The sequence below is a fragment of the Acomys minous genome, assembly GCF_964271855.1.
Source record: "Acomys minous genome assembly, chromosome: 5".
Lineage (NCBI taxonomy): Eukaryota > Metazoa > Chordata > Mammalia > Rodentia > Muridae > Acomys > Acomys minous.
Window position 1 is genome coordinate 103,555,050 of NC_140494.1, and position 21,845 is coordinate 103,576,894.

At 53.9% G+C, this 21,845-nt stretch overlaps 1 protein-coding gene across 1 annotated transcript in view; it reads left to right on the plus strand.

Moving 5' to 3' along the window:
• Window positions 1-5,564: 5,564 nt before the first annotated feature.
• Window positions 5,565-21,845, plus strand: part of NECTIN1 (nectin cell adhesion molecule 1) — a 62,730-nt gene continuing 46,449 nt past the window's right edge. The window contains exon 1 of the mRNA XM_084783608.1: window positions 5,565-5,682. Within this exon, the coding sequence (XP_084639734.1) occupies window positions 5,604-5,682 (79 nt within the window). The 5' untranslated portion in view covers window positions 5,565-5,603. The remainder of the gene's footprint in view (window positions 5,683-21,845) is intronic.

A 21,845-nucleotide genomic window follows, 5' to 3' on the forward strand; every position in this document is an offset into this window, starting at 1 on the left:
TGCAGTGTCCGCATCACGCTGTGTGTATAGTGTAGATCCCTCTGACAGAGAAGAACAAAGCACATAGCATAGGATCAAGGAAGCCAACATGAGAACAGTTCTCTGTACACCAGGCACTGCTCCAAGTGTGTCCGCACAACCCTAAGAAGCGTGGGTCATCTACTCCTATTTTACAGATAAAGAGCCTGAGGACATAGAAATTAAGCTGACAGTCGGTTGCAGTCCTGAAGGACGGATCGGATTTGAACCAAGGGAAGCAACTGAGGGAATTATGGGTGAACGGGACAGCTTGTGCAAGTATGTGGACTGAGCTTGTCTAAACACACATAGTTGACTGAGGGCTACTGACCACAGACACACAATTACTGAAAAGAGCTGGCATTTAAGAAGTTGAGTGCAGGGCTGGAGAGAGAGATGGCTCAGAGCTTAAGAGAGAACACTGTTCTCCCCGCAGACCTGAAGTCAGTTCCCTGGACCCACTTGTAACTCAGCCAGCTCTAAGATGAGCTCTGTTGTCTCTGGCTACTTTGGGCCCTGCACTCACAGGCACATACACATAATTAAAAATAATAAAGTAAGAAAAAATTTTAAGATTTATTTATTTATTATTTTATGTGCATCAGTGTTTTGGCTGTATGCATGTCTGTGTGAGGATTTCAGTTCCTCTGGATCTGAAGTTACAGATAGCTGGGAACTGCCATGTGGGTGTTGGGAATTGAACCCGGATCTTCCGGAAGAACAGCCAGTGCTCCTAACCGCTGAGCCATCTTCCCAGCCCCATAAAGTAAGAATTTTAAAAATAATTTGAATCCAGAGTTGGCCATGGTGATACACAGCTATTAACCCAGCACTCGGAAAATGGAGGCAGGAAAAAAGTAAATGTCAACCTCAATTACATACTAAATTCAAGGTTAGCCAAGGCCACAATGAGACCCTGCCTCAAAAAACAAAACAAAAACAAAAACAACAAACAAACAACACAGTGTTGGGGACCAGGTCTTTCATTCCAGGAGGCAGAGGCGGGTGAATCTCTGTGAGCTCAAGGCTAGCTTGGTCTATATAGCAAGTTCAAGGATAGCTAAGGCTACATAAACACAAAACAAAGAAACAAACAAAATATCAAGAATGGAATCTTCTGGATTGGAGTGGGAAAGAAAAGAAGAAGAAGAAGAAGAAGAAGAAGAAGAAGAAGAAGAAGAAGAAGAAGAAGAAGAAGAAGAAGAAGAAGAAAAAACACCTCTTAAACCAGGTGTAGTGGCCCAGACCTTTAATCCCAGCACTAGGAAAAGAGAGGCAGAACAATGCTGTGAGTTCACGCCCAAACTGGTCTACATAGTGAGTTCTAGGACAGTCAGGGCCCTATCAAAAGAGGGGGGTGGGGAATGGAGGGAGAATTTGAATCCAGACATTTGGACCATCAAAGTCCCATGTGCCTGGTCAATATATTATCCTCTTAGTCCTCAGTGTGAGGACCACACAGATACCACGAGCCAAGGAAAGCAGAAGTGCAGTAGTGCCATCTATATAAGGCATAGACGCAGAACCATCACTTTTTTTTTTTTTTTTTTTTTTTAGTTTGGTTGGTTTTGGGGGTTGTTGTTTGGTTTGGTCTTTTTGAGACAGGGTTTTTTGTTGTTGTTTTGTTTTGTTTTTCTGTGTAGCCCTGGATGTCCTGGAACTCGCTCTGTAGACTAGGCTGTCCTTGAACTCAAAGATTGTCCTGACTCTGACTCCTGAGTGCTGAGATTAAAGGCGTGCAGCGCTGCTGCCAGGGCCACCACCACTCAGCAGAAACATCAGGTTTTGCTTTCAGGCTGGAACATGAGAGTTAAGTAGGAAGAGGCAAAGGTGACACCTGGGATCCTAGAGACGGCGGTACACACCTTTGATCCCAGCACTCAGGAGGCAGAGGCAGAAGAATCTCTGAGTTTGAAGACAGCCTGGTCCACAGAGTGAGTTTCAGGACAGCTAGGTGTGTATTTTGGAAGACGGGGCGTTTAGCAGCACAGCCTGTGCCCTTCTGATGCCTGGTCCTATTTTCCTTCTCATCAGCAAAAACCAAACCAACCAAACAAACAAACAAACCTTCTGGTCTTTTGCAATCCTGTTGCTCCTACCTGCCCCTCTCTCACAGTCCTTTAGATTGGAAAACAAACTAAACCACTTGCCATTCCCACAAAGGCAGAACCCTTACCTTCAAACATTTCCATACTCTTGCACAAATAGTACCACCTTCCTGAAATTCTCTCTTCTGCCTCCTGGGCTCAAATCTGAATGATCCTTAAGGGCAGCAGCTAACTGTCAGCCTTCCAGCATGTATATAGCTGACTACAGTATATACTATACTATAGGAGCTATAGTGCCTCAGCCACTTGCCGGCACATTCTCCACCTTAAGACAAATGCCCTCTTTGGATGCCTTGTTTTGTTTTTATGTGTGGTTTTTCTTTTCTTTCTTTCTTTCTTTTTTTTCTTTTTTTCTTTTTCTTTTCTTTTTGAGACAGGGTTTCTCTGTTGGCTGTCCCTGCACTTGATTTGTAGACCAGGCTGGCCTCAAACTCACAAAGATCCACCTGCCTCTGCCTCCCAAGTGCTGGGATTAAAGGCGTGCACCACCATGCCTGGCTGTTATTATTAGAAAGGCATCTAAAGCTAGGCATGGTGGCTCACAACTTTGGGGCAGAGGCAGGAAGATCTCTGAGTTCAAGGCTACCCTGGTCTACAAAAATGAGTTCCAGGATAGCCACAGAAAAACCCATTCTTAAAAACAAACAAACACAAACCAACAGGCAGGGCATGATGGCACATGGGAGGCAGAGGCAGATGGATCGCTGAAAGTTTGAGGCCAGCCTGGTCTATAAATCAAGTGTCTGGTCTACAAAGGGAGTCCAGGACAGCCAAGATAACATAAAGAACCCTGTCTTGAAAAACTTTAAAAAAAAAAAAAACCAACAACAACAAAAAGAATAACAGATCCAGGAAAGCTCTGCAAGCGTGAGAAGGGAGGGGAGTTGACAGAACTTGCTGTATCTGGAATTACCCCCTTGAACACACAACCATTCAGCTCCCGTGATATGTTAGGCACAAGCAAGAAACTCATTTTTGGCTTTGACAGGCTTAAAAGCACTTGCCAGCCAGATGGAAGATTCCTGGCTGCCAGCCTGGCCACCAACTTGCTGAATTTGACAGGGCATTCCCTGGATTAAGACCCTCCTGGGGCTACCTGGCATGATTCTGATTATAGGCCTGACCTTACTACCCCCAAGCTGAGGCTGGGGTAGAACCAAGTATTTATGAACCCCTTCCCCAACACCCTGGATGTTGCTCACCCTTTCATGGTTTCCCCTGCACTGACCCCTACCTCAGACCCAGTTGCTGAAGGACTGTGTCTGGTGGATGCCTCCTGTCAGCTCCAGTTGCTCCCTTCCCACAGAAGCCTTTCTAGTCCAGCCCAGCTAGATGCTAGAAGCTAGATGCTTCTGTAGTGGTTCTGAAAACCCACACCACGCTGTAGTGAATGAGTCTTCAGAACTTCCTCCTCCCCCTCCTCCCCAGTCCTCCACCCCTACCCAGTGCCCCCGCAGCAGCACCCCCCACCCCCCATCCCACTAGACTCAGCTCCTGTGGGGCAAGGACCAACTATCAGAATGTGCAATGTATTCCCAGGTCAGGCAGTAGTGTGGTACAAAGTCCGTCCTGAGTTAAACATGCGAAACATAAAAGACTACGGAGAGGGTTCCTGTGAGTGGAGTGACTTATTTAGGAGGCCGAGGTCATGAGGCCAATAGCGGAAAATTGTCACTCTCCTCCATCCTCATCACCCCCCTCCCCCTCCAAAGGAAAATTTACATTTTATCAGAATTTGGCTGCTTCCCTATGCATCTGTGCCCTTGGGGCTGGGCAAAGGGCAAAGGGGGGCGTTGTCAGCTCAGGCCTCTGGGGAGTGTTCAGATCTCACGACTGGGAAACCCTGTCTGTCTGCCTCTCCCAGACGAAGGATGGGGACAGAAGGTCCAGGCTTCAGGGAGCGAAGGGCCCCTCGGGCTCAGTCACCTTGGCAAGAAGCCACCCGGATGTGGTGGGTGGCGAACAGGATGGGGCGGAGAGTCCTGGCCATTCTGGGACACCGACTGGATGGGCGGCATTCGCGGGAATCCCGCAAACCGCTCAGAAACGATAGGCAGACAATGGGAGCCGACACGGTTTCTCGCTGTTTGGGGAAAAGCAGAATGCTTCTGTTTCGGGACAAGGACCCCCTGAAGGCAATGAGATTCACAGAAGTCCCACTAGAAACCTGAGTGCCCTGATCGCACCCACTAATGCCTTCCCTCCGCTTCTCCACCGCTTTCGCAGTTGGCCCTCCGCAAAGCAGCTTCTGTCTGGCGTCCAGATCTTGGGGAGCAGAGGCTTTAGCAGCTGGGTTCTAGACTGTGCTCTTCTTCTTTCTGCCCGGGACCATTCTCCACGCCCTCTTCTGGGCCTTTGTTTCCTCGTCTGCGAAATGGGCCCAGGGTTGGAGGAGAAGGTTGGAAAAGCCCTCGGAGCTTGGACAATGCCAGATACGGCATTCTCTCGTCTTCCCACGGCAGCCCCCCTCCCCATCTTAACTCCACCCCTATGGAGCCGCTTCTCCCCCTTGCTGGCCGCTAGGGGTCACTGCCTCCCTTTGTCATCGACCAAGGAGGGCAGCCCGCCCTCCCGCCCTCTCCACGACCGAAGGCGACCCAAGGGGTATCTAGCTACTAAGGGGCCCCGAGCAGAAGCCCAGGGCCACGCTCGCAGCCACAGCTGCTTAGGGTTGGGAGGTGCGGGAGTTCGGGCGGAGGCCCGGCCAGGGCTGGGCCAGGCGCGTGGGAGCCAGGAGGGGGTTAACGCTAACCCCTCCCCCCGGGCTGACATCACGGGAGAGCGGGTGAGAGGCTGGATCCGCGAGTGAGAGAAAGAGAGGGAGAGCAGCGAGCGCGGCTCGCCTCGGCGCCCGGGAAGCTCCACATTGTTGCGGATCGCCCGCACCGGGCGCAGCGGCGGCGGTGGGGACTCGTGGCGCACCCGGCTTTCTCCCTACGCTCTTCCAAGACCGCGCAGCCCCGAGCCTCGCGGGCAGCTGGCCGCCGTAGCCGCACACCACAGCCTGGGCCCCGAGCCCTCCGCACCGCCCGGCCACCCTCGGAGAGCGGCCGGCCATGGATGCCTGCAAGTTGGAGACGAGCGGGAGGGTGTGAACGAGCCCAGGGCCGGGAGCCTGCGCCTCGCTAGCCCGGCAGCCGGGCGCGCCGGGGGTGGGTCCCTCTCCCCAGCCGGGCTCTGCGTGGAAGAAGAGGGCGGGGACCGGGGCGAGGAGGAGAGCGGAGGAGGCGAAGGGGGCATGACTCGTGCAACTTGCGGCGGGCATCTGCCGAGGCTCTGAGCCGGCGGCAGCCCGGGCCGGGATTGCGGCCGCGCGGATCCCACCCAGCCCACCCCGCCCCGGCCGACGGCTGCGGCTGACCTGGATCCTCCGAGCGCCTGCCGGGCACCAGCGATCCGCCCTCGTCTTCCAGGCTGGTTTCTGGAGCGCGAGGAGCGCCCTCCTGGCCGCCCCTTTCGCCGGACCCCCGCCCCCCGATGGCTCGGATGGGGCTTGCGGGCGCCGCTGGACGCTGGTGGGGACTCGCTCTCGGCTTGACCGCCTTCTTCTTCCCAGGTAAGGCGATTGTCTCTGCTTCCCCCCCTTTGCTCCCTACCCAACCAGAACCTCCCCGGGACTGGGAGCTGGATGACGGGGCACGACTATGGGTTGTAGGAAGCGAACGGAGCCAGAAAAGTTGGGTCACGCTTGGATAAGGGGGGGCATAAGGGGGGGCAGGAGGTGGCACCGTGGAGAAAGGGGTTGAGAAGCCCAACAGCCTGCCCTGCAGGGAAGCAATCGGATGCACGTCTCTATGTAGCAAGAAAGCACTTTCTCCGCTCAGTTCTTCACAAAAATAATAATATGTAATAGGGTTCTATTTATTTAATAACCAGTTCTCAGCTCGAGAAGCAGTTTGGAAACACTGTGTGTTACATAAATGCAAAATAATCACCGTAATCACGGGCTCCGGGTATGAGACAACAGCCCCAGGGGGAGGGCGTCAGTCTCCTAGCTGGTGGGCTTGGGGGGGGGGGGTGGCGGGGCGGCCCGGCGTTGGGGGGGGGGTTGTTCTTCGTTTCTTTTGGCGGCCTCTTGTCAGACGGTTTCGGGCTCGCGGGAGCCCCCTCCTGCCCCACATCGCCCCACAGCGGGCGCTCGGAGTCCGCTCCTGCGGCACAGGCGGCTTCTTGCTCACCTGCGGTTCCTTTTCTCGAGGGTGAGGCCAGGCCGCCTGGGGATGGCAAACTCTCGACCTTGCGCGGGACTGGGCTCCGCCTTGGAACTCTACTTCTAAAGCGGCGGACTCTCCCAGGAGGAAGCTCCGTGGGCTTCATGCCAACCAGGTGGCCGCATGACCCACTTTCCCGAGAGGCCCCGAGAGTGTCCCGCGTGTCTTTCCTCGAGGTGGGAGCTGCCGGCAGAAGAGGGGTTAACTCGGCGCCCGACCCTGGGGTGGCCCACGGCAGCCCATTCTGACGGGTGGGGTGGGGGCGGAGGCTGGGACGGGCCAGGCATATTGTGCTGGGGAATGAACTGGAAAATGCGTTTAGGAGGCAAATCCTACCGAGTCCCCTAGCCTGAATTTAACCCCTTGTGTCCCCTGGGGAAGCGGCTAGGCTGCCATCAAGACACTAATTTGGGTCAAAGTGGGAAAAGTATCTCTCTAGCTACCCCTCCCCCTCCCATAAAAAAACCTGAAGTGAGCTCTGGCCCTAGCAAGATGGGGTCTTGGAAAGCTAGAGGAAGCTTGAAGGTAGCTTATGGTCATCAACTGAGGGTGGAAGAATAGGGGGCTGGAATATAGACAGCGCCTCCTGGATTAAGAATATTGGATTCTCAGCCACTGCGATTCTGCAGGCTTGCCAGGCAGTTTGTTAGGGAGAGGCTGGTCTGACTGTCCAGGTGTGGCTTGGATGCACTCCTGGAAGCCAAGAGCCTGGCCTCTGCTTCCCTTACTTGCCTCCTCCTCTTGCCAGCCAGCTTGCTGCTGGGGGCACTGCACCGCTCCATCAGTGGTGGATGCTAGGAAGGCAATTTGGGGAAGCCAGGTACATGGGCCATTGTGGAGTGCTCCCCTCTTGGGTGTCCCAGGAGGGAAAATTCCACACCACTGTCCACTGTCAACACAGGGTCGCGCTGAGCCCTCCAGCGGTGTGGTCCGGGTGAGTGTGAGAGATTCTCCGTTCACTTTCTTGCTGACGATGTCAAGTGAAGTACACAGAGAAGCTCAGCCTCTGAATTTACATCGTCAGCATAGGTTGGACTTCAGAGCAGCTTTTAAATCCCCAACTCCTCCTGGAACCCAGTGCAAGCACTTTGCCAAGAGCCCTAAGGATTCCTAGCATACTAGGGGTTAACCTAATCCTGGGATGGACAAAGGGCCAGAGGGTTTGAGAAAGGATCAGCCCACTACGCGTTCTGTTTGTTGCTCCAGTTTTGGGTTGAAGCATGATCAATTTTATCACTTTGGGTTAGAGGCCCCTTGTGCTCCATCCACCCCACCCGCACAAGAGGTGGAGACAGAGAGGCCGGTGACACCTGGCTCAAAGCAGATGCTCCCCCACCAAAAATCCAGCCGAGGGGCTAGGATGCCCAGAATGAAATCACAGCCAAGAGGTATTTAGTAAGTGCTCTCTGCCTCTGACTGTGACTGGTGGATGGGTGCAGCTGAGGCAGCCAGGGTTCCTGGACTCACCTAGACGGAGCCTCCTTCTGTGTCTCTGTTGCTTCCTCTGCCTGCTCCCTGAGGTCCACTGTGGCACACAGCTGTTAGACACAGCCACACTCTCTCAGGTCCTTGGACCAAGGAAGCTGGCAGGCCCAGTTGGCAACCCATCCACACTGTGTCCCTCCCTCTCCCTCTCCTCAGCTTTTTCTTGCCCTTCTCTGGGGGATTTGCCAGTCTTTTGCTCTCTCCTGGATTCTCGGGGGTGGGGTGGGGGTGGGGAGCATTGAGGAAGTAGAGAGGAAGGAGCCCCCAGTGTGTGTGATGGCTCCTGCCTTTATAACAGCCCACCTGGCTTTTGAAGTATGTTTCTATATGACAGATGGTACAGGCAGCGTAGAAAGGGCCCAGGAGCTTCGTCTTTGTTTCCTGAGGTGGCAGGCTCCTTCCAGGGTGCTCACTTAGAGGAGAGAGAGGGTCAGGGCTACCCACCCAGTGTTGGAAACCAGAAGAAGAAGGGGTGGAGAAACTGTGTGGGAAGTAAGTGTCCCACCTATGCCACACCCTCTCTAATTGGCTTCCCTACACCTTTGGTCTAGAAAGAAAACCCACACCCTAGGTGTCAAGCTCACTGTGCATAGACCTGCCAGGCCAGGCTGCCTGTGCACAGCACCCATCAGTCCTGGTGCTCTCCTTTGAAGCCCCCAGAGCCAAGCGGTTGGGTTCTTTTCCTCCTCCCTGTTTCTCACAGACATGGTAGGCTCGGGCTTACTGGGCCAGGCATTATAGCAGAAGCCATTCTCCTGGCCTGAGGCTTGCAGTGTAAAACAGCCATCTCTAGGCCTATTAGTCAGGCAGCCTTGTGGGGAGCATCTGAGTCAGAGTCAAAGCCTAACCCTCAAGGCGGGAGGGAAGGCTAGACACTGCAGAGCTTGGGCCCAGCAGGCCTGGCCCAGTGGCCCAGAAGGTGCTTTCTGAACCTGGACTCACAGTGCGCATGTGGGGCATGTAGTCAGCGGTTCCCTATTGCAAGCTGGGGACCATTTGTAGGCTGCCAGTTCCTTCTTTGGCCACTTGGCTCTGCACAACAAGCCCACCTGGGCAATCGCCTAGGCTGCCTGGCCTGTGGGCCCAGTTGTAGGCTGCCAGCATGGCTGTGCCCACAGCTGAGCCAGTGGGATGGGATGGAGGGCCAGAGGGTCGGCTCCCATTGCTGCATCTCTGATGCTACCATTGTTTAGCAGCTGACTAATGTTCATTGTTCAGCACAAACAGAAAACACCCAAGGGAGGTGTGACTACAGCTTCGACTCTTCTGATTGTATCTTTCCTGGTTCACTTGGCAAATTGAACACCTCCTAACCGAAGAAGGGGCAGAGAGGTGTCTGCAAAATCACCTGTTGGGCTTTTCTTTTTCTTTTCTTTCTTTCTTCCTTCCTTTTTTTTTAACCCCCTCTTTGAACATTAGCCAGCACACCAGGTGAGAATAGACAGTAGCCAGTTGTGGAACTTGGCCCCTGACACTTCTGACAGGCTCACCTTTGGTCTAGCGTGGGTGTGTGCACAGGGCTTTGTGTGATGGTGTTGGTCATCTACAATTCACTGCTGCAAGTACAGATCTGCCAGGACTAGAATTAGGGAGTATATATGCTCATATTTGCAGATTACCATGGAGCTGGAGCTTTGAGTACCAAATAGCATGTTCACACATAACTGATTTTTTACGGCATTCAGACGGGTTGAGCCTTGACGACGCCTGTGTCTGTATCAGTGACTTGAGGGTAATTTTGAGAGGAGACCCAGGATTTGCTCTTGGCTAGCTGGCTCTGGGGGAAGCTTCTGGATCCCAGTCCTTTGGAGATAGGAAACCTTGATGCTGCTTCCTGAGTCTCTGTCCTTGGCTTTCTACTAAATCCTTGCTGGGAGGAGCACAAGACCTTGACAACACCTGGAAAGCCTTCCCTCTGTCAGCCTTCTGTTGTCTCCTTGGCCAACAGAGGAATGCTAGAGCCTGCTCCATGGGCTCTCACGATTCTGAAGTGTCTGGAAGGGGCCAAGAGACATAGGTTTTCAGTTCCTCCTCAGTCACCTCTGCTCTCTGCTTGGGCACTTAGGAAGTTGGGTACCACACTACCCCACCCCCACCCCGTGTGTGTGTGTGTGTGTGTGTGTGTGTGTGTGTGTGTGTGTGTGTGTGTGTTGTTTTTCAATACAGGGTTTCTCTGTGTAGCCTTGGATGTCCTGGACTCGCCTTGTGGACCAGGCAGGCCTGGAACTCAGAGATCCACCTGCCTCTGCCTCCTAGAGTGCTGGGATTACAGGCGTGTGCCACCATGCCCAGCTGCCACGGTGTCCTTTCTAAAAGAGCAGGACTGAGACTTTGGTCCCCATCAGAATCCTGCAGGGCCAGGTGGGTGGCCAGCTCAGCAACATGAATGTACCTGACAGAATCCTAGGCTTGGGTGGCAGGAGAGAGCCCACTAGTTAGAAAAGGAGGTAGCAATGAGGGACAGGGAATAGGGAAACAGCAGTCTCAGGAGCTTAACCTCTTCTCCCAAGCCAAGCAGGCACGTATACCCCTGTGCTGCCAACCCCACTCCATAGAGAGCAGGCCTGCAGAGCCAACAGCAGATGTGCCGCCTGGCGCAGGAGGTAACTTAAGATCTGAGCTGGATCACCTTGCAGAGGGAATGCCCTGAGCTGGAGATAACACCCCTGTGTCCAGTTAACCCTCTAAGCCCCAAGAGCCTGGTGGAGCTGGAAGAAGAGAAAAGGGAAGAAATGTGAGACAAGATATCAGGCATGCTGTCAGAACACTGACCTTTCCACAAGTAGAGGCGAACCCGGGTGTCACAGAAGAGACCCAAGACAGACACCACGCTTTCGTAATAGCTGAATGTAGGGCTTTGAGACAATGGGTAGGCAAGTCATCTTCATCTGGGGGAAGGGCCGAAAAGGGACAGTTAGAGGTTTTTATTCTTCAGGGGTAGGGCATGGGATCTGTGCCTTTCCCAGTCTCTCCGTGGAGGGCAGAGAAGCAGGTCACTTAGCTGTCCCTGTCCTGTAACCAGGCGTTTACCTCATCTTGGTGGCCCAGCCTTGTAAAACTGGCCAAACTAGGTTGGAATCCCAGCTCTACAGATGACTAGTTGAGAAACCTTAGCAGAGGTGCCTCCTGGACCTCAGTTTTCCCATCTGCAAAATAGAACTCTGTTGATATGCCTTGCAAGATTGCCAGACAAGGTGGAGAAGGGTGAGTGAAAAGTGATGGTTGGCTCAAGGCTAGCCTGTGATAACACAAAATGGACCAAGAGCTGGGCTGCTTGCCCCGCCTCTTTTCTCTGACTGGCCCCTCCCCTCTGTGTCTACTCATTGGGTAGTACCACCATTATGCTCCTTTGAGAAAGCCCCCGAGCTGCCTGCTCACTTCCAGCCTCGCTTCATTTTTCTCCAACCTGGCACTGAGGGAGTAAGTCCCTGCTCCTATTTGGACACATGATGCTACAGCCACCTGGGAGCTGATGGCATGGTGGGAGGGCCCGGGTGGCCTAACTAGCTGAAGGTACCTGCCCAGGCCAGTCCTGTGGAGGCTGAGTACTGCACAGGCAGCAGGTGCTGGGCAGCCTTTGTTCTGTAGCTTGTCACTCAGGCCTCTCCAGGCACCCGCTTTGCTCCCTGGATGCAGCCCAGCTGGGACGCCATTGCCCATCTGGAGTGCTTGCAGAGGCAGCGGCCAGGGGCTGGGGGGCCGGGGGGGGGGCGGGGGGCTGGGACTCTTGGCTCCTGCTTTTTTCTTCAAACTTCTACATCTGAGGGGAGGGGAGGTAACAGCTCCTGGTGAGGTGCTATAGGCCAAGAAAAGAGAAAGTCTTTCCTGGGGTTGCCTCCTTCTCTTCCGGGTCTCCTGTTGCAAATGGAACACTTCGGCTGAATTGTCACAGGGTGTTGTAGATAGAACCCTTGGGTTATGTGGTCGTGAGAGCAATGTCGGTGCAACCCTGCACTCAAGAGTTGTAGCCGAAATTCACATGAATTGTGTGTTAGAGTTAATATCGTTCCCCTTTTACAGATGAGGAAAAGGAATATTAGTTCGGTGACTTGTTGCCTTTCCCACGCGGGCAAATTAGAGACAGGGCTTCTGAGGGTAAATCCTTCTAGACCAGAAAGAAGAAACAGGCAGGGATGGGCACGCAGAAGAGGTTGAGCCAAGTCATCATTGTGTCCAGGATACAGTCACTGGCATTGTCAGCAACCACCAGCTTCCACTCTCCCTGCCCCACAGCAGGTATGCCAGCTCCCGGGGGAGGTAAGTAGAAAACAGAGAAAAGTGCTGCTGGAGATGACCACAGAGCCTAGGTTGGCACAGGGTATGCCTAATGGGGGGGGGGGCAGGGAGGGAGAGGGCAGGAGAGTGAGAAACCTCCTCTGGGAATGTGGGCTGAGACAAGGGCAGGGCCCTGAGGTGTGAGCGTGGAGCCCCAGGGCATGGGCACGCCAGGACAGGGTGTGGGCTTGGCTCAGGCAGAGAGCAGGAGCCCAGAAAGCATCAGGAGGTGGATGGAGCACCCAAGAGGGGTTTGGAGATACAGTTTGGCACTTTGAGTCAACTCCCTCGCCCAGGCAACCCCTGCCACCTCTAGTCTGCACAGACCCCCAAATCACTCGCAGTTTACGAGGAGTCTCATTACCCAGCCACAGACAATAAAACCCGCCTGACCACTCTGGCCCGAATCTCATTAGAGGACATTAGTTCCGCTGGCTCGTGGCTCCTTTGGGACCCAGCTGCAGGCGTGGTCCGGGAAGAGAAATGGGCCATTGGCCATGGGCACAAGACTGTCCCATTGAGAGCTTGGGGTCAATCAATGGACTTAAATGGAGGCCATCTCTCCAGAGTCCCAGGACGCCTGCACCCCAAAGCTGGAAACCAACTGGATGCTCAGTTCTGCCCTCTGCCTATGGCGGACTAGACCTGGCTCTCTTCCAGGCTGTTCTCTGAAAGGAGCTGACTACAGGCTCCACCCGCCATCGGTCCATAGAGGAGGGTCCTTAGGGAAAGGGACAATATACCAACCCCACATACAAGGGGAATTAGAACCAGAATCCTCAGTGGCCTTTGCCTGTCTTCCATCCCAAAGAGGATAGAGACGTAGAGACCCTGTGGCAAAAGCATCTTCCCCATCTCTAACTGGAGTTTCATCCAGGCCTGAAAGAAGGAGCCAGCTGCTACCAAGAACCACCTAATAGCTTTGTCAGGGTTTCATGTCCCACCTCCCTGGAGTTGGGTACCTTGACCATAGTAACTGGTAGGGACTTTTGGAGTTCTTTCCCCCAAAGATGAGGTTGTCTGTTTCATAGCAAGCTCTAGTGTCTGTGAGCAACCAGCCTTGCTCTGCCTGTACCCTCCTCTGCCGCTGCTCCTTGCCTGAAACCCAGCATACCAGAACACCAGCATGGCTCCATGGGTGTCACAAGGGAAAACAAACAAGATCCCTCTTGGTGCCTCAGGCTTATGAGGAAAATGCAGGCCAGACCCAAATAACTGGTGTAAGCACACTTGGGCTCCCTGATCTTCCCTGCTCCCATAAGGGGGTCACGCAGGGGAGCCCACGCTTTGGCAAAGGAGATGGATGAGCTGGTATGGCTGCCCGATGAGTCAGCGGAGATGGGAGCGTGATCTGTTTGGGCAGACGCAGTCAACTTTGCCGGGAGGAAAAGGAGCAAGAGGCCACTAATGGCTCCAGGGCAAATCCCTGTGAGCCCCTTCAAGCCACTTCTGGTATATAAATGACACTGGGATGGGGAGATGGGTCCCTTCTCTATCTCTGAGGCAGAGTGTTAGAGAAGATGCCAAGCCGGCCCTATGGACACTGTGGCTGTGGGCTCTGATGACAGCATCTCCCTGGTAGGCTGCTACTGCAGCTCCTGCCTTACATCTGGCCCTGACTCCTGACTCCCACCCTCTCAGGAAACACCTGAGAAGGACACTCATGAGCCCGGGAACATGTGCTGGCCGCTCCCTCCCTGCAGTCTCACTGCCCCCGCCTGCACACTGCACGCTCCTCAGTTCGAGCCAAGTGTTTTTCCCAACCCAGTGCCTTTGCACATGCTATTCCTGAACATTGTCCACTATTTCCTTTAAATGCTGGTTCCAAACACTAACTCCTACCCGATGGCATCATGAACCCTTCATGGTCTGCCCCCTGGCTGAGGATAACTTCTCATCTTAAAGCCTTCCTATACCTCATGGGTGCCTCGTAGTTTGTTGAGCTTGGGATTTATCTTCTTTGTAAGGTTGAGAGTGCCATTGCTGATAGAGCTTGGTGTCCCCATGGCCTAACTCGGCTAAGAGGGCTGCTGTGTGGATAGGTACGGTGCATGAATAATAATGATGAAAACAAACTTGTGTTCAGAGATCTGGGGTGCCAGACACTGTTGGCAGCGTCATGTAATAACTTAATGGCTATCGCGGGTCACGTGGGATGTTCATGATAGATGTGGTTTGCCTGCTTTTATATATGGAAAGATGAAGCCCAGACGGGTTAGGTGACTTGCCTGTGGCCACTCGGCTGCTGAGTGGCAGAGCCAGAGTTCGGGTCTAGGAAGTCAGACCCAATGCCCATGATGCTTCTACTCAGCTAAGCTTCTCTTCCCAGGTGTTGTGGGCAAATGGTGGAGGCACCCCAAGCGCTCACAGACATTAAGAGCAGTCAGTTGAGTTCCTGCGCATAGCACTACACTGCTCACATCTTTGTCCCTTTGAGGATCCCCCACATAGCCCGGCTCTGTGGTTAGATGGCCTGGGAGCATCGCGTCTTCAAGAGTCCTGGTGCTATTCCAGCGACATCCTTTGGCTATATTAGAAGTTTTAGAAGCTCAGTTAATATGGTCCTGGACCATCCTGTTCCCACTGATTCTGGACCTCAGGAGTATTCATTGGCTGTGCTGGAACAGAATCGATATTACTCTGTTATTCTTCTATCCTGAGTCTACACATTACCAGTGCCAGTGTGGGGGCCTCCTACCATGCTCCATGCAGGTACGAGAAGCAGGGCAATGGCTTCTGGGAGAGAACTTGCCAAGAACTGCTCCCAGTAGGTATCAAGGTTCCTGGGTTGGGCACAGATCGTGGGTGGGTCCAGAGCTCATCCCTGATTCGGGGAGGTTATGATCTCGCTTGCTGTCTCCCAGAGATCCCAAAAGATGGGAAGGGAGGGGCCTCTGCTGGGGGCGGATTTAGGGTGTTCACCTGTGCAAGACGCTTTGATCCCCTAGGATGAAAGGGCCAGTGCTTCCTCTGCCCCAGGGAAGCTGGGGACCAGGAGTTGGAGTGGAGGCAGGGCATGGGAGTGGGAGGGGGTAGCAGCCTGGGAGCCTCAGTGTGCAGCAGGGTAGAGAATGAGCCCAGCAGAGGCAATCTTCGGGGCAGAAAAATCAGACCTTTTCCCCTGTTGTGGCTGGGGACTAATCATGGCCTCTACACATATTTGCACTCTCAGGCTCACCCAGGGCTAGAGCTTTTCCTGGCACCCATGACCCAACAGGTCACCCAGTGGACTCTAGCCCCACAGCTCCACTGGCTTAATTAGGAAGCTAGCTGGACTGAAACAAAGTCATCTGATCGGCTTCGAAGCCAAAGAGAAATTCCTCCCAGACCCTCTCTCTGATTGTCCATGCTCCATTAGCTCGAATCACGATGTGGCCCCTGTGGCCCAGACACCAGCCAGAGCCAGGCTCTGCGTTCCCCACATTGGGATCTACTTGAAAGCTCCTAGAAGAAGCAGGCTTACAACCTGCTTGGATCCTCCCCAAAACCAGGTCTTACCCAGTGATCACAAAGGGGGCCCCTGCCCAGGGCTTGCTTTTGGGTAAAGTCACTCCACAACCCCTCTCCTCTACTCCCTAGAAAGGTTTGCTTCTATGGTGGCTGTATTCCGCAACCTCTTTTGGGGGTGGGGAGGGGGGTCTCGGTTTGAGCGCAGGCGGGGATAGGCATCTCCCAGGTGTAAATAAGACACGAATGGAGGAGACACACCATGCACAAGATGATTTTATTATTACTGCCTGCCACCCCACCCCGAAGCGTCGCCATCTCATTGGCCTAGATTGCTGCATCTCTCAGAATGATGGATGGGCCTTCTCTCTCTTCCCAGGCAGGGCAGCAGCCCTGCTATCCAGATACCTCCTACACAGCCCCTTTCCTAAATTTATTCTTTGTGTCTATGGTGCCCAGAGAGTCATCAGTGACCTGAACCAGCTGAGCACTGATTATCTCCGATGGCTTGATGGATGGGCCTTTAGGGGAACTGAGGCGACAGGCCCTACCCACCCCCTGCTCCCTCCTCTGTCCTCGCCACAGCACCCTTCTCAGCCCTCCCAGGAGGCAGATAATGGGCCTGGGTCTGCGCTGAAGAGAAACAGGGGTGATAAAGGAGGGGAGGCAGTGATAGTCCTTGGCGCCCACCTCACAGCGCCGCCGCCGCAGGGATAGCTGGGAAGTCTCCATGCCCACCCCACCCTGAGCTCTGCATGTACGTATCATTCTCAGGCAGTGTCTCCCATTACCCTGTCTGCCCCCTATCACTCCATTAATTACCCCATCCCCTCAGCACTGTGGATGCAGTTTGCACTGTGGTAATAATCTGTATGGTTTATGTGTGTTCTTCACAAGTGTTTTTATGTCCTCTGTGTGTGTACTATGGAGGTTTATGGCTGTGTGTGTGCATGCGCACATGAAGTCATGTGCTGTGTGTGTGTTTATATGCGTGAGCATACTCCTGACTAGATGCTCGCCATCTTCACGGGGAGAGGGGTTCCACCCAGCTCGTGATGCTCATGCAGAGCAGGTACTTGGAGGTGAGATGTGGCCAGAGATGCTGGCTCTCCCAGCCAGGACCTGCTCGGCCCCCAGTGCCATGCGGAGACGCCAAGGTCACTGCCATAATTGTTTTGTCTATGGGACCACAAGCAACTTGTTTCACTCTTTTTCTTTTCAACGTTGAACCCACAAGTTATTTTGGTCTCAAGGTTTTTATGAGTGACTTGTGTTGGCCTGTGGATTGATGCCATATGATGTCTAAACGTGGGTTCCCTGAACTGTTAAGTTAGGGTGAAGGGTTAGAATGGGAAAGTAACTGATAGCTGAGAGGGTCTGACATCATACCATGGCCATCGTTACCTTGTCACCTAAGAGTGCTGAGTCTAGAGGGAAAGGGTCAGGCTCCAAAGGAGGAACCCCCCCTAGCATCTGTACCACACCGCATTGCCAAGAGATTCCCTCCTCCAGACTGGGAGCAAACATGTGCCCTTAGAGATGTGCCCCCACCTCAGATGGTCGCCTGGTGCCTGGTGGCTCTTTGGGGCCATGTGGTCTTTCTTAAGTGGTAGTTGGAAGCAAGGCTTAAATGAGAGAGCCTCCAGATTCTGACTCCCACATACTCCTTACCACCCTTGTGCAATAGGGGTGGGTGAGTTCATCTCTACATTCTCTCAAAGATGGCCAACATACTATTCTAGCCAGCAGCCCTCTGCCCTCTACCCTCACACACAGCATGTGATACCTCAGGGTGCCAGTTCCTTTAAGTGAGAATGCCCACAGCACAGATGCCCGGAAGGCAGTGTAGACAGTGTTGCACCCTGGCGGGTCCCGTCATCACTAACCACCCTGAATCTTCCCTATATAGAAGAACAGCTGGGGTTGGCAAAATACTGTGTTCTCCTTCAGTCTTCAAGGAGAGTCCCCGCTTCCCCGACCAGACCCAGGTCTAGAAAGAGCCTCCCAGTAGAGCCATGACGTAAGGGGTTTCCCTGCCCTGCCTCAGAGGGCAGAGCAGGTTGGTCAAAATCCTAGAGACTCAGCCTTGGAGGGAAAAATCAAATAAAGTGCTAACCACAGTCACATCCTGAACCCCTTACCCAAGCCCCTACCAGTTGGTAGAGCTCCCAGCTTCAGTGTGAACCCCTCTAGTGACAGGGAGGGTGTCCCCCACCCCCCACATTCACCATGCAGTTATGCCAACAGCTCTATCTCTGCCCCATGGAATTGCCTGGGGGCGGGGGGTGGGGGTGGGGGCGCATCTAATGCCCTTGTGATAATCTGCTCAGAGAAGCCTGAAGCCATGGCTCTTCCCCATGTGCTTCTGTGGCCAGGCGTCACACTCCTCACCATCTCTGGGTCTGTGTCTGGGGGTGAACCCATCCAGACAGATATCTAGTCACAAGTGAACTCAGCGCACCCGAAGTGGACTGAACAACCTGTGATTCTGGTCTCATTTCCCAACTGTGAGAGATGTGAGAGGAGGTGGAGTGGGCGGGGGGGGGGGGGGGGGGAGGGGCTGGCTTCACACCTCCCGCCATCCTCACCCCATCCTCTCCCAGCCCTCACCCCCTTCCCACCCCTGTTTTCTTTTGGATTAACTATAAATTGCAGTGAAAGATCGGCTTATCTCCAGTGGGAATTAAGGAATTAAGTTAGTGATGGGAGAGAGAGATGGTGGAGGGAGCATATTGCAGAGGATCAGGGTGGCGGGGGTGGGGGGGGCAGTCAGGGTGGTGGGTTAGGACCCTCTCTGCCTGCATCTGTTACCTTGGGGGTTGAAGGTGGGTGACTTGGCCTTGGGTTCCAAGCTCCCTGTGGCCTTCCTGGGGACCAGATTCCTTGACAGCCATGGAGAGTGTGGTGACTCTGTGGGAATGGGGTGTCCCATGGGTTAGCATAGATGGAGTGATCTCCCAGTGGCCTCTTCTGTTGTTTTCTGGTGTTTCATGACCCAATACAGCAACTCTGTGGCAAGTCACAACACAGGAGGGGCCAGCCCCAGCATGCACCAGGGTGGGGCATGCCACTTTTTGGCACTAGGGTACTGAAGCAAATTCTGCCGTGGGAAGTTCAAGGGCCAGGGTGGCTCTGACAGATCTGTCCTGTCTCTGAAATGAGTCCAGGTGGGCCTCACTGCCGGTCTCAGGGGTTTCTTACCAGAGAATGCCTGAAGTTACGCTGAAACCCACACAGCCACCAGCCACCCAGCTCCCCAAAGCAAAAGTTGAGGGGAAGAATCAGTTTCCCTCTACTCGCAGGGCCCCTCCGAAGCCTTTTTGAATGCCAAGTGAGAGGTGAGGGGCCATCTGGGATCTGCTCCACCTGCCTCCACCTCACCCAGCTCCTGTCCACCACCCCCCTCCCCAGGCAGCCCTGGGTAGAGCTCATACCCCAGGATATCCACTGCCGCTTACCACCCTGCCTGGTATCAGTCCCCCTGTGGCAGGCAGAGACAGTGTCCTCTCCTTCAGACTCCTAGCCTGACCCAAGCCCTGCCTGAGAAGCTGAGAGCATCTAGCCAAACCATGGGGGAGGTTGGAAAGAAAGAAACGACAAGGCTGAGGACCTCCCTGTTCCCTCAGACAAGCTTGGGGTCCTGTCCCAAACAACTGTCAATCCTGGATGTGTGTGTGTGTGTGTGTGTGTGTGTGTGTGTGTGTGTGTGTGTGTTGGGGTAGGGGTGGTGTCGCTGAATTGTAGCAGCCATCAGGGCACCAGAAGATAAGATCCAGACCAGAAATGGATCCTGACCCTGGGGGGGGGGGGCAGTTCAGCTCTGATGGGAGAAGCCAAACTGCCTAGAGGTCCAGGCATTTGGTGGGTTAATCATTGGTAACTCTGGTTAATAAATCATTGGCAGTTTTGTCCCCAAATTTCAGCCCCAACCCTAGAGGTCTCTCTGGCTATGTCCAGATCCCAGAAAAGAAGCCCCATCTGCCCTGTCCTGGGCCCCCCCACCTTCCAGGCAAGAGCTTCTCATCATGTTCCCCACCCCCACTCTGGTCTCTGGCATCCAGAACCAGCCTGCATTGTAATCTCTGAGAGAGATTAGTGGCCTGGCTTCCCTGCCCTCCCCCACAGGCCACGGATGCTCCTGGATACTTCCTGCTGGGAGGGCAGGCCACCCACAGAGGGTCTCCAGGTGCCCTAGTGAGCAGCCCACCACCACCTCATTATATGTGGGCCCTTACCTAGGGTGCCTGTAAGAGGAATGAGCCCACAGATCCTCTTTAGGTAGCTCCTTTGTGCCGGGGACCGTGTATCAACAAGAAATGCTTTAAGCAACTAGAGACAAGATTAGAGACGTTATTCAGCTGGTATGTGTTGGGAGCACCTGAGACCAGTTATACCAGGTCCCGCCATTTCAGGTAAAAAGAGGGGGCGTGTTGGGCATGGTGGCGCACGCCTTTAATCCCAGCACTCAGGAGGCAGAGGCAGGTGGATCTTTGTGAGTTCGAGGCCAGCCTGGTCTAAAAAGTGAGTCCAGGGCAGCCAAGGCTACACAGAGAGGCCCTGTCTCAAAAAACAAAACAAAAAAGAGGAGAGGGGGTCACATGTTCTTGGGTTCTAGCATTTTCTTCATCTGCCTTGTGGGGCACTTGCTGGTTAGAGATTGCTCAGGTTTCTCACCTCTGATTTATGGTCTTGGGTATAATCCTGTCCTGACGGCCATTAGAGGTCGTTTTTTGTTTGTTTTGTTTTGCTTTGCTTTGTTTTGTTTGTAACAAGACTGTCATCAGGGGACAGAATGGCAGAAAAGGAAGAATGAGAAAGGCCAAAGGTGAAGCCAGGCCACTGGGATGAGCTCTCCTACTCTCCCTCATCCCTCACATCCCCTGAAGACAAGTGCTCAGTGCTAGGTTGTCCTCAACACGTGGGTTCCTGGCTTCTGGGAGCAATGCAGAGCATCCAAGCTCCTTGAGTGGTTTAGTTGCAGAATGCAGAGGTTAGGGTGGAGGGGCAGGAGCTGGGCTTTTGTGAGAGTGGGGCCCAGAGGCTGGAGACAGACCAGGGCCACTCCACGTGGAAGACCTGTGTCTTCTGGGGTCTGTGGATGTGCATGGAGCCTCGGGAGGCTCAGGTGAAGGGGGCGGGCTAGAGAAACAAACCATCCACTTCTTCTTTCAGCCTGACGTGTTTGCAGCCCCTCTTCCCAAGACCTTCACTGACACACACCCCTTCTCAGACTACAGCTCACCCCCATTGGGACCCCCCATTCCCACCCCCTGCCCCCAGTAGTCTGTTCCCTGTCTTTCAATCTCCCCACTTTGCTGCTGCAAGACCCTGGCCCTCTACTCCTGGGGACACCTCTGAGCTTGGTACTGTTATTCTTCCCCTGTGTCTCTCCCCAGTCCTGAGCAAGCCACTCGTCACTGGCAGACTGAAGAGAAGTTGGAGCTCACTGTCCCGCTCTGAAGCTCTCCTGAGCTCTCCATTGCTGCTGACCTCAGTTCATGCTCTATGCTCTAGGCCAGGCCTTTCAGCCTTAGCACTGCTCTCTTGGAGCCAGACAAGCTTTGGTGTGGGCTGTCCTACACACTGTAGCATGTTTAGCAATGTCCCTAGCCTCTACTCACTAGAGGCCAGTAGCATCCACCCCTTTTACCCCCTGTGTACTGTGACAATAGATGTCTTCAAGCCAGACATGGTGGTACATTCCCGTATTCCCAGAACTCATGAGGTGGAAGCAGGCAGACCACTGTGGGTTTGAGGCCAGCCTGGAGACCTTGCCTCAGACAAATGAACAAAAACAAAACGGAACAAACCCACCAAAAACATTGCCGCGTTCCCACAGGCAACATATCGAGCATCTCTGGTCTAGCCTTCTGCTACAGCCAGACCTGTTTTCCCAAAGCTAACTCCCATGCTGTTACCTGAGTGCAGAGTGAACCGTGCCAGTTCCCCTCCCTGGGCCTTGCCTCCTGCTGCTGCCTCAGCCCTGAGCCCTAGCACATCTGCCTGAAAAAAACCCAGTTTGCTCAGTATGACTTTCTCTTCTCCCTTCTTCTAGACCCTTGGCTCCTTAGTGTGTGTGTGTGTGTGTGTGTGTGTGTGTGTGTGTGTGTGTGTGTGTGTGTATTGCGGGGTATTCACACAGCCCAGCTCAGTGCCTTGTAAGCAGCAGGTGCCTCATGAATGTATGATAACGCAATGGAAGCCAGCTGGCTCTGGAGCACCCCCTCTCTGTGCCATTCTTGGCACCCTTTCTCTCACCCCGTAGCCAAGAGAGAACTTCGGATGCTCCGTTTTTCCTGAC